This window comes from Trichoderma gamsii (assembly GCF_001481775.2).
Source record: "Trichoderma gamsii strain T6085 chromosome Unknown Scaffold_22.2, whole genome shotgun sequence".
NCBI lineage: Eukaryota > Fungi > Ascomycota > Sordariomycetes > Hypocreales > Hypocreaceae > Trichoderma > Trichoderma gamsii.
Genome location: NW_020171359.1, coordinates 148,067 through 163,661, shown reverse-complemented (window position 1 = coordinate 163,661; position 15,595 = coordinate 148,067). Strand labels below are relative to the sequence as shown.

At 52.1% G+C, this 15,595-nt stretch overlaps 6 protein-coding genes across 6 annotated transcripts; 1 reads left to right on the top strand and 5 right to left on the bottom strand.

Moving 5' to 3' along the window:
- Nucleotides 1-1,337: 1,337 nt before the first annotated feature.
- TGAM01_v206472 (hypothetical protein) lies at nt 1,338-1,742 on the top strand (the record flags this gene model as incomplete). Its single annotated transcript, XM_018801759.1, has 2 exons — nt 1,338-1,537; nt 1,592-1,742. 2 exons carry the CDS (start codon nt 1,338-1,340, stop codon nt 1,740-1,742), a joined length of 351 nt encoding a protein of 116 aa, XP_018665074.1.
- A 262-nt stretch (nt 1,743-2,004) lies between these two features.
- TGAM01_v206471 (hypothetical protein) lies at nt 2,005-3,576 on the bottom strand (the record flags this gene model as incomplete). The annotated part of the gene is made up of 1 exon (XM_018801760.1): nt 2,005-3,576. The coding sequence occupies one exon, from the start codon at nt 3,574-3,576 to the stop codon at nt 2,005-2,007; it is 1,572 nt and encodes a 523-aa protein (XP_018665075.1).
- A 556-nt stretch (nt 3,577-4,132) lies between these two features.
- Nucleotides 4,133-6,158, bottom strand: TGAM01_v206470 (ATP-dependent RNA helicase HAS1; the record flags this gene model as incomplete). The annotated part of the gene is made up of 5 exons (XM_018801761.1): nt 4,133-4,510; nt 4,574-4,696; nt 4,762-5,123; nt 5,189-5,678; nt 5,754-6,158. 5 exons carry the CDS (start codon nt 6,156-6,158, stop codon nt 4,133-4,135), a joined length of 1,758 nt encoding a protein of 585 aa, XP_018665076.1.
- A 410-nt stretch (nt 6,159-6,568) lies between these two features.
- On the bottom strand, nt 6,569-7,621 carry TGAM01_v206469 (2-nitropropane dioxygenase; the record flags this gene model as incomplete). The annotated part of the gene is made up of 1 exon (XM_018801762.1): nt 6,569-7,621. The coding sequence occupies one exon, from the start codon at nt 7,619-7,621 to the stop codon at nt 6,569-6,571; it is 1,053 nt and encodes a 350-aa protein (XP_018665077.1).
- An 885-nt stretch (nt 7,622-8,506) lies between these two features.
- On the bottom strand, nt 8,507-9,820 carry TGAM01_v206468 (hypothetical protein; the record flags this gene model as incomplete). Its single annotated transcript, XM_018801763.1, has 1 exon — nt 8,507-9,820. The coding sequence occupies one exon, from the start codon at nt 9,818-9,820 to the stop codon at nt 8,507-8,509; it is 1,314 nt and encodes a 437-aa protein (XP_018665078.1).
- Nucleotides 9,821-11,492: 1,672 nt separating this feature from the next.
- Nucleotides 11,493-13,323, bottom strand: TGAM01_v206467 (FAD binding domain-containing protein; the record flags this gene model as incomplete). Its single annotated transcript, XM_018801764.1, has 3 exons — nt 11,493-12,735; nt 12,798-12,998; nt 13,055-13,323. The coding sequence occupies 3 exons, from the start codon at nt 13,321-13,323 to the stop codon at nt 11,493-11,495; spliced, it is 1,713 nt and encodes a 570-aa protein (XP_018665079.1).
- Between the last annotated feature and the right edge of the window lie 2,272 nt (nt 13,324-15,595).

Genomic DNA, 15,595 nt, shown 5'->3' with positions numbered 1-15,595 from the left:
TGCGATGTATCGAGTAACACCTCAGGCAATCGACATACTGTTTTTGCATTAGTACATGGAGCACACGGAGATACAGAAAAACAGCTGTGGATAATGGAAGACAAAGGCCAAATATCTTTCCCTACATCATGCAAGAAAGGAGTGTACAGCTTGAATATTAGTATTCTGCCTTGCCGCTATTAATGGAAGTTACATGGTTGGTCGTTTGAAAAGTGTAGTCTCTCGATGTGCCACTCAGCCTGCTTGATCTCATCATGTGGATACAGCTAGGCTCATTGCATCGATATGTCATACCTACAAATAGCTGAACAGGTCTGGTTGTGGCACTTGTACAGTGCTCCGAAGCGTCTAGGAGATTTTTGCATTGCCGGGCCGAGTTAAAACGGTCCCGGCTCGGGGCACGCCGGCGCTGATGGTATATACGGAGCTCGGGTTCCTTTGCGGGGCATGCTTGACGGACAAAATAAAGAATCCAACATTGAAGAGTCTGCAAAAGAAAGAGCTGAACAAGCCTTTTTCCAGAAGAATAGTTCTATAGGGAACTTGTTTAATTGTGCTGCGTGATATGTTGGCGCTTTTGATATGCCCATTGCACTCGGATTGTATATGCACGCGGCAGTAACAACCTCTGCACCAAGTAAAAAGCAACTACTAGGTAGTAATTTCAATTATAAGGATTCCACTTCTTTTTCTACTCAACTTATTACGCAATTGGAATGGCTTCGCAATTGAGAAATTCTGATTTTCGTCCTTTTCGACATCTGGTGACTTGTTACAGCTCCTGAGACGAGCTTGTGAAGCAACACAGCTCTATAAGTCGCCACCACAACAACATTCAACAGAACATCACAAAACACATCCTAACACAAGGTTCATTTTAAAAATCAAAAAAAAATCGAAAGAAACTGATTGAACTGTCCATTTAACAATCAATGTTCTCAAAATCATGCATCTCATTCCTCGGCACCAAGCATCCTAAATCCACCTCCCACCCATCACACCACCAAACACGCCAAAACAATCCCTTCCCATGGTCAAAATCCCAATATCAACTCCCGCCACAAATCACCTCTCCATCCAAGAAAGTCAGTATTTCTCCTCATCTCACCTTTGTATTTTTACTCTGTTTAGAATTGCTGTCAATTGCGGGCCACAACTGCTGTCCGCAGCCCTCAACGTCATGCCCACATCATACCCGCCACATCGTTGAAGTCATCGGAGATTCAGGCACTTTTGACATATAAAGAGCCTCCCATACACCACACCTTTTTCCCAACCATTTCTCACATCCCATATTCAATCAATCTTTCCAAAGTTCTACAAATCCATCCATCAGCATGTCTGCAAGGTCATCTACAGCCCTCTTCCGCACCGCCCTCCGCCCAGCCTTTGCCTCTCGCTCCGCCATCGCCCCCTTTAGCACCACCGCTGCGGCCCGGGACCTCACGTACAAAGACAAGGACAACCTGCGCGGGCCCGGTGGCCAACAGCCGCCGCCGCAGAAACCGGGCGGGCCTGAAGCTTTGAAGCGTAACTGGTGCGTCTCAGCTGAATATAGACCCTTTATATAGTTTAACTAACAATGATACAGGATGGTCATTGGCGGTGCTGCCCTCGCCCTGCTCATCGGCTACAACGTCTTTGCCAAGAATCCTGAGGAGGCGAAGAAGGAGCGCGACAAGGCGCTTGCCGAGGTGAGTGGGAGGAAAAAGACGCCGTTGGGTGGCTTTCGAACAGAATGAGAGGGAACTGTGTCTGCTGTGCCCGGGGCTATCAAAATGAAGTGATGGAAGCAAGAAAAAGGGAACAAGAAAAAGAAAAAGAAAAACAGCTGTAAGATTATTGAAGGGATCGTGGTCATCAAATTGTACAATGGATATCGCATTATCATCTATATGAATCAGAATAAAAGAATAACCAAGTTAAAAAAGTCTAGTAAGTTCCATCTATCCATTCTGAAGCTCTAAAAAGGGTATCTTACATCCCGTCTATACAACACAAACATTAGTTGGTCTTTGGTGTCTCCGCCGCAGCAGCCACACTCTCCTTCTTCCCCTTCTCCTTCTGCAGCAAATAGTCACCCCCCTTCACCGCACTATAAAATCCTCTCAATCCCGCCAACGGCCAAAGATCCCAAAACGCAGCTTTGCTTCTCGACTTGAACGTTGCGTTTCTCGCCTTCTCCTCGCCCTCCACGTCAACCTTGACCTTGTCGTACACACTCGGTAAATACTCCGCCTTGTACTTCTTCCTCAGCGCATCGTACGACGTCCTGTCGTAATGTGACCAGAATTCGTCTTCGGTATAATACGCATGCGCATACAACCACTTCTTACCGTTCAATTCCTGGACTTTGCGCTCCAGCGCGCGGTTCTTTTCAATGACTTCGCGGCGATTGCCCTTGACGCCGCCCCAGACGCCAAAGTTCATCAAGTCCGGGGTATTTGGCTTTGCAAACTCCGAATGCAAGCCGTGCCCTGAATCGGGGTCGTCGCGGCGGATGCGCAGTGGGCAGATCCAGAGGGGGTAAATGTGCAGCTCCTTGTCCAGCCAGGCTTGGAATTCGACCACTTTATCGTACGGTACGCCGACGTCTTGGACCATGTAGTAGTCTGCGAGACCGCTCTTGTGCACGGCGCGGTACATGACGCGGGCGTGCATGAAGGAGTCGAGGATGTATCTGGTGATCCTGTTAAAGGGCGTGATGAAGTAGCGGTACGCGTACACGGCCGTCCAGAAGCCGCCGCGGTCATAGCGGAAGAGATAGTCTTCCAAGGGGACATAGTCTGTGACCAGCATTTCCTTGACGTTTCCCAATCCCGTCGTCTTGAGCCGCTCCACGATCTCCTTGGCCCGCGTATAGAACCAGGGATCGCTGCGACCAAGAAAACCCACCGGCTTCGTCCCAGCTGGCAGCTCATCCGTCAACCTCCCCACACAAACAACCGTCGTGTCCATGGAAAACACAATGGCATCGACATAGTCGTTCTCAGTCACATTGCAGGCCTTCTGCACCCGCTTCAGCATGCTCGCCGCCCCCGACGCCAGCGAATACTCCAGCTGCACATACGTCTTGGCCTCCTTGAGCTGCACCTCCAGCAGCGTCACCACGCCCAGCGTGCCAAACGCCGACGCCGCGCCCCAGAAGAGATCCTGCCGCTCCGTCTTGGACGCCCGCACCACCTCGCCGTCGGGCAGTACAATCTCGATCCAGTTGATGTTGGCGTCAAACGCGCCGTAGCGGAACGAGCTGCTCTCGCCCGACGTCCCCGAGAAGCCGCCGCCCACCGTGATGCCGGGCAGCTCCATCACCACCGGCGGCACCAGCCGATGGCGCAGCGTCTCGCTCACGAGGAGGTCCATCGGCACGTTCGGCTCCACGACGGCCGTCTTGGCGGCGGCATCGACGGAGAGGACGTGATTCAGCTGGCTGGTGTCGATTGTGTTGTCTGCGCTGCGGTGGGAGCGGCGCGTGCTGTTGGTGGCGCCATGGTAGAGGCGGAAGGGCTTCTGCAGTTGATGGAAGTGCTTGACGCGTGAGGATATGGATGAGACGACTGTATCGTGAGCTTCCATGGTGGTGACGTCAGAAAGCTACGCCAATGGGAAGCTCTTTTTATGAATTAATTGATCAATTGATATGTACACATGAAAACAAACGCTTGAAGCAGTAAATTCCAGAAGCGCCGAAACCAATTGAGTTGATGGAAAGAAGATGCATGAGTGAGAAGTGATCAGCGAACGAACATCCGAGGTCGGGTGTTGTTTTGGAAAATGCTGCTTACGTTAGTACCGAACTCAGAACTCAGCCACATGCAGCGGTATGCGCATAAGAGTCTAATCTAAGCCAACTGGAGAGCATTGAGAGCATTTAAATGGTTGAAAGTTGAAGATTATAGTTTCATTTGAATAGTAACGGAAGAATACGATCAGAAAGACAACTTTTTGGAAAGAGAAACATGTCGTGCTTGGTTGATTCAAAGCCCTTGGCTTGTGTCTTCACCAATTGCATGACAAAGATCAATCATCTTGGCTCAAACAAAGGTCACATTCCTGCAACAACTCCTCGTAAACAAAATACGCCTTATTATTTCCCATTTTATATACCGCGCCTTATGAATAAATTACACCTCTAATTCCTCTTATCCCTCTTGTACTTGCCAACCTGTTTCGGCTGGCTGCCATACGACCTCCTCGCCTGCACCTTGTCCCGTCCCATGCTCGCGCCCAGCTGGATATCCACTCGCGGAGGCGTAGAGAAGCCAAAGCTCTTTGCAATCTTGACCAGGTCCAGCTTCTGCACGTCGTAGACGGACCGCAGGCTGTGGCTGGCGTAGGCGTGGAGGTAGGCCTTGAAGGCATCCTTGGCGCTCTGCTGCAGGTAGTAGTTCTTTCCAATGAGCTTCTCGAGCTGGGACTGAACGTTGATAATCTTCTTTCGGGGGAACTCGAACTCGACGACGGGGACACGAGCGGCCTTGAGGTGGGACAGGAAGCCGACTTCGTTGGGCTATTATTGGATGTGTTAGTGGATGAAGAGGTAGAACAGATCTGCGGTCGGAGATGAGTTTACCTGAAGGAAAAGCAAGCTGCGGCCCTTGGCATCGGAACCTCGCGCTGTTCGTCCGACACGGTGAATGTAGTCACGAGTGTTGTCCGGGGGGTCAAACTGGACAATGAAGTCGACGGCGGGAATCTAACATTTAACCAGTCAGCATTACACCATCTTTTGCTTCCTCTCGATAGCGAAAAGATACTCACATCCAAGCCACGAGCAGCAACATCAGTGCAGATGAGGATACCGTGCGGCGCATTGCTAAATTCGAAGAATGTGTTTGTTCGCTTCTGCTGCTTCTGCTTGCCGTGAAGATCCAGTACCGGGCAGTCAATGTAATTCAAGAGCTCAGAGTAATATTTGACAGAGTTGCAGCTGCTGAAGAAGACAATAACCTTCTTCTTCTTGGCCTGCATTTTTCGGAGGAAAGAGAATAGTAGTAGGAAACGCTCGTCGCCCTCACACAGGACGTAACCCTGCTCGAGACCATCGACCGTGCTGTGTTGCTTCTCCTCGTCGACGTTGATGTATAGTGGGCCGGGTCGCAGAGAGATTCTGGCCAAATCCTCTGTACATCACAAATTCGTTAGCCAATGAATTTCATGACTCAAGTCAGCCCGAAAAAATACTCACCAACTTTGGTTGTCTGTGTCGCAGAAAAGAGCATAGTCTGTCGGTCATCGTTTGACAGCACCTTGACAATCTGCCTCATTTCATCTTCGAAACCAACTTCCAGAATACGATCGGCCTCGTCGATGATCAGAGACTTGAGATTCTTGAAGACAAATTGGGTGTTGAGAAGGTGATCGAGCAGTCGGCCAGGCGTGGCAATCAACAGGTTGACGCCCTTGGTCAGCTTCTCGACTTCTGCTCTTCGGTTGGCTCCTCCAATGACGATACCGTATGTCTGTGAGTGGTGCTTCATCAGCTCGCGTGCGACGCCGAAGATCTGGAGCGCAAGCTCTCGGGTTGGAGACACGACAATGACGCCGGTACCGTTTCGGGGCTTGAATCGAAGAGAGCTGAGGATTTCGATGGCGGGAATTAGGAAGGCGAGCGTCTTTCCGGATCCAGTCTTGGCTGCACCGAGGACGTCCTTGCCAGCGAGAAGAGGTGGGATGGCCTGGAGGAAGCAGTATTAGTAAATCAATGAATACAGCATGTCACTGGAGCCGGGAAATTGAAGAGGAAGACGAACGCTGCGCTGGATGCTGGTCATCTTTGTAAAGCCCATCTCTTGAATTGCCCTCATGGTCTTTTCGGTTAACTTGAGATCTTCAAACTTGTCAGACTCGGCCAGGGTCGATAATATCGGCGCAGAGGTGGCCGGAATGACATCGCCATCGGCATTCTTGGCAACAGCATTGTCTTCTAGGTCTGATCCTTCGCCTGCGTCTGATTCTCCATCCTCATTGTCCTTCTCCTGCTCGAGGTTGGAGACTGCATCTTCATATCTCGACTCCTCCTCCTCCTCTGATGCTTCTTCGTCTTCCTTGGGCTCGGCGGGGGGAGGATTCTTCAGCTTTTTGGACTTTTTGGAGCTGTCGGCAGCGGCATCGGTCTGATTGCGCTTGCGCTTATTGTTCAATGTAGCGCCAGCCATGATTGACGTGGTTTACGGGTGTTTTGCTGAGGATTTGGTGATAATGCAGCAGAAATATTTCGCCAGCAATCAGGAACCGATAAGAAAAAAAAAAGTTAGTCTGCGATTTGCAAAAAAACCGGGATCCATAATGGTGGGGTTGCGCCACAGATGCGCAGTAATCAATGGAGCTAAGAGTGCACTAGCCACAGGTACGTACTTGTTCGTTCAGCTCACCACCACGCTTGTGTTTGGTGATGGTTATCAGAAGGCAGCAAAACGAAACAGTGTCACCTCATCAGCTATCAATTGATGTAAGCGTAAGCGTAAATCATTCTGGTTAATATCTCATTTATGCTCGTCAGTTGCATTACGAATTTCCTAAAAGACAAAAAGAACAATATTGCATCACTCATCAACTTCATCTACACTTACAAACGGCTCTTGGCCGTCAAATACGTGTCTCCCAGCTTCAGCATATCAACCGCCTCCTGCACCATCTCCGCAACAATCTCCCCCGCCGGCTGAATCCTATCAATCGCACCCGCAACCTGCCCCATCAAATGTGGAATATCAATGTCTCGGCCCTCATCCAAATCATGCTCCATCGGAATCACTCCCTTCCCCACCAACTTCTTAATCTCCTCCGGCCGGTCATGCCAGCTCTGGATGTAGCCATTTGTCCTCATCCGCAGCGGCCGGCCCGTCATCACCAACGTCGTCTCAGTACCTTCAAAGCCACACGTCACCACCGCCTTCTTGGCCTCCTCGCTGCATCCAGCCTCGTCCGAGGCGAGGAACCGCGTGCCCACCCAGACGGCCACGGCGCCCTGCATCAGCGAACTGGCCAGGCCGCGCCCATTGCAGATGCCGCCTGCAGCAACGACAAGAGCTGGTGAGCCCTTTAGCATGGGCGGCTTGTACCTCTTTGCCACGTCGACGACGGCTGGAATGAGGACCGAGTTGGCGAGGTCGCCTGTGTGACCGCCTCCTTCGCCACCTTGGGCGCACACGATGTCCACGCCCAGGTCGAGAGCCTTGACGGCGTGCTTTGGATGCCCTACCATGTTCATCACTAAGATACCATTCTTGTGAAGCTTCTCGAGGACGTGTTTTGGCGGCACACCCACCGCACTGACAAACAGCTTCGCGCCGCTGTCGATGGTGATGTCAATTAGCTCGTCCAGCTTGCCGTGCGTGTAGTCGTGGTTTGTCTTGCGTGCATTTCCTCCCACCTGCGGCAGAGCCAGATCAACACCGAAAGGTAGGTCGGGACTCTTCAGATTCGCCTTGAGCTCGGCAACAATCTCGCGGAGCTGGTCCGGCGTGTATTGAAAGCCGCCGATGACGCCCAGGCCGCCGGCATTGGAGACGGCGGCAGCAAGGCGGCCTCCAGAAGTGCGGGCCATGCCGGCAAGTATAACAGGGTGCTGGATGCCCAGCAGCGTGGTGATGGGGGTTGTGATGGGTCCGGTAGGCGCCATGGTTGCAATTGGTGGTTGATGAAGCAGATGGAGAGAGTGTGTGTGGTTCGCGTGTTATTCGCTGCTAGGTGAGGACCGGTGAAATAGGAGACTATACCAGCCCGAGTAGCCAATTGCTACAATTAGACACTTATTGCATCAACACTGAGACAAAAATTGCGATAGGCAAATAAAGTTGAAAAGAAACAGGTGGTTTAGTAACAATGAAGAAATAACCGAACGTTGGACAAACCTCTTCCAGCCACCGGCAGCAATTCCACGCCTCCGTGCCCGTTCTCCGGGGCTTTAGGCTAGGCACACGCTGCGACAGGCCCCCAAAGCGGCAGCGGCTACGGCCCCAGCCGCTTTGCGGGGAAGCGATCGATGCCGAGGCATCACGAATCGGCCTGAGGTGGAAACTCCACGGAGTAAGAGTGCTGAATTCTCCGAAAGTGTCTATCAATTAGCATTCGAGCTAGTTGTTGGCGTCTAGGGTAGTGTTGAAGGCAGAAGATATAACAGAACAGAGCCTGCTTGCACCGACTACTCCGGTACGGACACTGCGTCGTAGAAACTTGAACAGAGAGCTTGTCCACAGACGAACGTTTCGGGAAGCACTGCGGGTAGATCACAGGTATATCATCAGAGGGAAACAAGTATATATAAGTTGTAATTCATTTCTCATTCACTCATTATATTCATCAGTCCAAATCTGTGCCCTCTTTTTCGTGTTGTTCCATTACCGCGCTAGTGGGCTGCTGAAAGAAATCTCAGCATTTCCCGCCCAAGTCGGCAGTAATAGTGACATCTAGGCATTCCGTGTCAATGGTATTATATGTTGAAGACTACATGTAAACGTTTCTGAGGCCTTTAATCATCTGTAAAGCCGGCGCATCGCTCAATAGCTCATTCAAAATGTGGCAGCCGCGCAGGGATGAAGCCGCTCTTGGTGGGTGTTGTCCCATCTTTCGGTTGAGCCTCTCGGTCATGTCCGGATATCCCGGAATCGTGAAGGGCACCTTCTTCATCGCTCTCATCATCATCACTCTCCTCACCATCTTCCAAGTGAATCTCGTATGCAGCTTCTTCTTCCGATTTGTAGCCATCGTCTTCCACATCCGCCGGCTTCGGCTCTGCTTCTGTTTGTAAACCTCGCTCCAACGCCAATTGGGCTGCAGCCTCTTTCTTCTTTGCCAATTCATCATCCTCTTCTTTCCCTAGGCGTTCTTCTTCTAGCTCGAGGTCTCTGAGCGATGGCAACGGCTGAGCGTCTTGTATGGATTCCTGCGGCACTGCTCCAAATATGGCGAGGCCAAGGCCGAGAGACTCTCTTGATCCGACGGAACCAAGGGTTGTCCTAGATACTGTTCTAGAGACAGTGTGCGCGGGCCGCTTGCCTTTACTGCTCGGCGTTCTTGCACTCCTGCTGCTCCTGTCATCCTTTCTAATCATGTCATAGGTCACATCGTCGTCGAGTGCTATCGCATCTTCGTCTCCTTCACCATCACTGGGAAACAGATCACCGCGGGAACGATAAGAGTCTGACGTTGCACCCGATCCTGTTGTACCGCTCCGCTTCCTTGACCGTGACGGCTGTAGTAGTTCTCCGTGATCCGAATCGTCTTCCGCTCCCAGCAGCGGCTGCGTCTCGGTATATTCGTGCTTTCTGGCACCCGGGTGCTCTTGCAGATCCGCCGCACTAGGTTTGTATCGCAAGGTACCACCCATCTTCCAGGGGAGCTTGCTCAGGAATCCAATGGGCTGGGTGCTGGGGATAATGGTGGGATCCTGCTCGCTGTTTTTTCTCCTGGCCCCTCGCGTTCCGTAGCTCATGCCTCGCTTTCGGCGTGGCTGGTGGTCGACCGTCTCGGGCTTCCTCTGGCTGCCAGAGCCAGCCAAGAGACGATCCCAATCTTCCCCGCCCCAGTTGCCCAGCAGCCCGCCGCTCTCTTCCTCACGATCCCAGTCATCGTAGAAGTTAAAACTGTATTCTGCCCTCTCGCGGGCGCGCTCTCGCTGCCGTCGGATACGCTCTTCGGCATCGCCCAGGCAGACGGCCGTGCATTGCTCAATGGCGCCTCGGACCGACCCCAGGCAGGGATTGATGTAGTGGTGCTGAAATGTCCAGATGCCGGCAGCGGCATTCTCAGTCACGGCCTCTGCATCGTGTGCAATCTGGTTCCAGCGCTGACGCAGGCGTGGATCCTCAAGAAAGGCCATTGCTGGCGGCTGGTCGGTTGGGTTGCTGGTTTGGTTGGTTTACTGCTCGGCGAAAGCGTACCCAACTGGTGACGTCGCAGACATCAAATGGAGCGGCAGACGAGAATGGCGGGCAGCTCAGTGTGCCATCTCAAGAGACAATCAATTGCTCATGAGTCTCGATGACATGTAATTCGCTGCTCTCTCTCGGTGAATGCCACAAATTGGACGATGCCTGGCTACTGTAGAGAGTTGAAACAATGGCAACGGAGTCCTTCGGTGTTTATGCTGAATTAGCCTGAAGCGACCCATTGATGAAACCGCATCAATAAGAGGCGGTGGCACGTGCAGCCATCTCAGACAGTGGCTCGAGCTTATGTAACGCCGCCCGGCCAAAGCTCGAGCTTCTTTAGCCTTTGGCACTGCCCTATAGTTTTCAACTTAGCGCCATAACGCGGTACTAATGCATGGAATATTCTGCTGTGTGTCTTGGTTCGCGCAGATTCAAGGCGATCTGAGCACAGATTCGACGCCACTTGCTTTCACTTTCTGGGGTGCATACGCGAAAGTTTAAGTCCGGCCACAAAAAATATAATTTTGAGTGTATCACAGAATTGTGGTACCTGAGAATCTTCCCCTGATACGAGATCTTTTTCGGCTTTTGAATACAAAGTTCAATTTGCACGGAACTCTATCTAGACGCTCTGATATTGGTAAATGGATGAGCCCCATTCGGGCAGCGCGGGACGGTGGAAGGTTCAGGATGCCAGTCTTATATCGGAGAACGGCCGTTCTGAATGACCGTCACACCACTTCATAGCTATGTGCTTCAATGTGCTGCGACAAATAGTGAAATACCCATGTTACGGGCTAGATGTAGATAAGTACATATCTATATGTTTAATCAAGGTCTTTTATTGTGAACTTATCGCCAAGTTCATCAGTAGATGAGGCGGCTTTTGTATCCTTAGCTGTTCGCAAAAGAATTTACGCCCAATTGCGCGAATGTGGACCATTTTGGAGGCATTTGATCTTTGACTGCAAAGCTTAAAAGCGTGTAATTATTCTTTTCAAAGATAATTGTGCTGGAATCGATATTGAGATTGTATGTTTTTTTGGACACATCTATCCAGGTCTCTAGGTTAGCCGACTAAGAACGCTACTGGGGCAGCGCTTGAGCAGCTGAGTTACACGTCTACGAAAGCGCTTATCGCGGATAATTTGGAATGATTCTAAACTGGGGATTTACTCAATTAAAAGTCCATTGGCCAGTGTCTACATGTGATATTCAATAAAGTGAGATGGCTTTCATCGTAGGATGAATAATTGGCTTAAAGAGGAGTAAGTGCTGTAGTCACCCCATGAAATTCATTGGAAGCAAGAATGAAAGGAGTTTAAGTACCCAATCAAGTCCAAATCCATTTCAATAACCTGCGATTGTCAAGTAACTACCTACCTAGAAGAAAGCAGTGTGTACAATCGGCTTCCTTACAACTAGCGGGCACAACCTCCCATCATACAAGCTTTCTTTGTCTCTCATACTCCACTGCTTGGGTCTTGGTTGTTATTCATATTTTACTTTTTTTATATTAATGTTTAATGAATTAATTCTCCCTAGCTCACGCTGGCTTCGTCTATGTAAACTGGCAATAATCAATTAGGAAATCCTCCTCCTCCTTCCCCAAGCTATTTCTTATGAGGAACGGCACATCCTTCCGTTGCTAGCAACAGTCCAGGCCTCGCTGCCCACCAGGCGGTTACCCCAGAAGAGCGCATTAGGATCATACTTCTTCTTAATCGCAAGAAGAGTGTTGTAGTTGGAGCCAAAGAATTCCTGCTGGAAGTTGGGCTGCTGGAAATCGCCCTCGTTCATGTAGATGCCGCTGCCGGGAGTCACGGCCTCCAGCTGGGGCATGTACTCGTGGGTAATGGTGTTCTGGTCCGCAATCATCTGTGAGAATGGCGCGGTGTTGTTCCAGGGAGTGCCAATCTGCAGGTGGATCGTGGTGTTGCGCCATGCAGGCAGGACGGCGTTGTTGACGCCGGCGGGGCGGGCGTAGTTTGCGGAGCTGCCGGCCATGACGACGCCCTGGGCGGTGAGGTTCTGGATGACGGCCTGGAGACCGTCGTTGTTGTTGACGAGGACGCTGCGGGGGATCAGCCTGCTGCCGTAGTTGAAGTCGCCGACGTCGAGGCTGCCGTAGGGGAGAGGGCCCATGTAGGTGCTGTAGTGGTCAAAGTACGAGAGCTCGGTGTACTTGATGGTGGCAGGGACGCCGAGCTGGGAGAGCAGTGCGGTGAAGGGAGCGAGGACGGTGTTCTCGACGTAGTCGGCGGTGGAGTTCCAGACGGTGATCGGCTTGACCTCGAGGATCTGGTTGTTCATCAGGTAAACAACCATGGCGCCCTGGTCGATCATGGTGGGGATCATGGCGTAGAACTCAGAGATAACCTGATTGAAGAGGTCCGGGGTGGTGGTGGCGGCAAAAATGTCGATCTGAGCACCACCGACGATGGTCTCGGGATGGGCCTTGACCGTCAAGGCGGTGACGACACCGAAGCCAGGGCCGCCTCCGCTCAGAGCCCAGTACAGGTCGCTGTTCTGGGAGGCAGAAGCAGTCACGACAGTGCCGGCAGCGGTGACAACCTCAAACTCGAGAGTCTGATCGGCGCCGAGGCCGAATTGGGTGCTGAGAGCAGAGTGGCCGCCGCCCTGGGTGAAGCCTCCGGCGACGCCAACGGTTGGGCACTCGCCCGTGATGGCAACCAGGCCCTGGGCGTGGGCAGCCTCGAGGATCTCAAAGCCTTGGATGCCGGCGCCGACCTTGATTGATGGGCCGGTGTAGTTCTTGCTCGAGTAGTTCTGGACGCTGACACTCTTCAGGTTGTGGGTCCAGATGCCCAGGGCGCCAGCACCGGTAGAGCGGCCAAAGAAGCTGAAAGACAAGTCAGTTTGATGATGCTACAGAAACACAAGTTGAGGTGAGGTCTGGCGTACTCATGGCCGGTGTTGCGGACAACCACGCGGATGTTGTTCTTGGTGGCAAAGGCCAGGGCGGCGGACACGTCGGCGGTGCATGAGACGTTGACGGCGTAGCTGACGTAGTTGCCCAGCAGGCAGGGCTGGGACTCGGGCGTGAAGGCATCGCAGCTCTGGTTGGCGAAGAAGGGCTGCATGATCGACGACGACGTCACGTAGCTATACAAGGAATTAATTCCATCGTTGCAGCAGAAACAAGAACAGGTATGACAAACTGTGTCTGCGGCAGCTCCCAAGCGGCCTGCAAATTCGCACAAACATTGCTGTTGAAGTGAGGGTCGTGGCATGGCGTGCCCAGCGGAACCGTGGCGATGAGGCGGCCGTTGAGCGTCTTGTTCAGCGACGCCCATGAAGCTGCGGACGGCCATCCAGGATCGCCGGGAAGATTGCGGCACGCAGGCGGAGGAGGCGGAGGGCGAGAAGCGGTGGTGTCTGCGTTTGCAGCAGCAAACAGCGCGACCGCGGCCGCGATTGAATATCTCATCTTTCCTGTTCTTCTCTGTGTGTTTTTTTTTCCTACTTTGTGTCCTTTCCTAGGTGTCGCAACGGGCGCGATCAAGTCAAACTCAGGATTAAAGCAACAATGATCAATATCACGGCCAGCGTGTGTCGTTACCGGACAGTATATACATGCAGCGCGGTGGATAAACAAAATCTATCGCATCGTGCTATCGGCTGCCTATATGGAGCCGTTGGAGCCCGGAGATTGTACAGCAGGTGAGAGTGGCATCCCGGCGCGCCGCTTGCTGTAGAATCATGCTAGAATCATGCCTCGGCTGGGTGGAGCGGTGGTCTGTCCAACGGCCAAATCCGCGACCTGTCGAGGAGAGTCTGTGCCGATATAGCCAACACAATCGTGCCGGACACGTGTGGCACTAGTAACGGTGTGTCGTGTCACGGAGACTAGCAGTTCTGCAATCCACCACTCGTCTGGTGGCGGGTGTCTTATACGGAGCAGTTATAGGTCGTGGGTTGTGTTACCAAGATACGTGTACTCGTACTGAGGTTGCCATCTCTGTTCTACTGGTAGGCCCTCTGTTCTAATTCTACGAGAGCCTTCTAGTGCGGATGAGATTCTCAACTACGCTGCTCTGGCAAGGTCGCTTATATGAACCCGTACTTGTAGGCATTGGGCAGCCACTTACAAACCTGGCATGGATGTCTCGGCCGAATCCCAAGTAGACGCAGGCAGGGCTTCCCTCAGTCTTGCTCTTCTTCATTACCGGACAGTTTTCTTTGTAATTGCAGACTAGCAATCTGTGCGGCGCAGTCCGTCCTCCCAGAATTGGCGTCCTCAGCCGTGCTCGGAGAAGCACCGAATCCAGCTACACCAAGTCGCATCGCTCCAGAACCTGAGACCGGATTCGTGCTTAGCCCGTCTTGGGGCCAAGCCCGATCTACGATAAAGGCATGCGAGCCAACCCCCTTTCCATGCAGCTCCCAGGGGCTGGGTCGGCTACACACACCCATGATGTCGGTGGTGGCACTAGCGAATATGCCGCTTCCTTTCTGGACGCTTGATGGAGCGATTCTATGCCCTTGGTCTTTTCCCACCTGAGCCGCCAAGAGTCTTATACAAGTAGCGTAGGGACTCGGCAGTGGCTGAAGTGCTGGAAGAGTCAGCTTTGGTCTAATTTTGTTTTTAATTCTTCAGCTTTGTCCGCGATGCCGTAATCACTCTTCGCTGCTAAGAGGCAATGGCTCTACGTGGGGTAGACTTCTTGCGCTGTTTGGTAAGGTCAAGTGGCTCTTCCCAACAGACTGGGAGATTGCTGTGCTCCATACGGCCAAAATCCACTCACTAATCGTGGAGACAGGGATCGTTGGTTCGCTCGTTCGCCGTGGCTAGCCATTTTCCTCACTCGCACGCTCAGTTCACAGCGCTGGAGGCAAGACAGTTGACAGGGTCTTTTTGTGCCTGTATGGCAACAGTTCCTATTTTAGGCAGATCCACCTCACCGGCATCAATTTGTGGCCCTCGCGTGGCGAGAAGAAGCTAACATCCATGGAAGTCTCTGCCAAGTCTTAGCTGCGGGCACATTGCCAGACTAAGAAGCAGACCTATGCTGCTATGCTACAAGTAAAACCGCGTTCCTACAGACACTGACACATACTCCGGCTCAAGGAGACGCTTCCCCTGCCTGTATCATGCACAAATCGCTTCATGGCCCTCACGGCCCCGTTGTTCTATCTGAGCAATGCTTGGGTTGTGAATCCTAGTGAATCTTTCGTGTTTGTCCCCCGCGAATGTGGTCATGTAAGACTTAGGCGAGCTTCTTGAGGACGGCGCTTATAGATGCAGGAGATCAATAGGTCATGTTCTAGAAGCATACTGTCAAGGGAGAATACTCAAAGATGCGCCGGCTCTAAAATTTTTGGCGTGCATTCTTGCGATATTATGGATGGGGGGAACGCGCATTTCAGCCTCTATACGGATACTTCTTGTGATACCCCAGCCAGCTGAACCTCCGGTCCGCCAGGCTTAATTTTTTTTCCTTTGCCCCCCTGACTCAATAGAATCCGGTGAGGTTGCATCTAGGTCTTACAGGTGCATTCAAAAACAGATCTAATTGCCATCTAAATGTCCGCGCGTCTGTCAGGGTTCATTCCAGATCTTTTCTACGAGCAGCCGGATATTCACTCATCCAATGGTTGCAGCCTCTTCGGGCCATTCTTCATGCTCCCCTGGATCAGTTCTGGATAATATTCCCTGACCCCCGGCTGCGCCCAGGATTCGGATAGCCCCCCATGCCGGT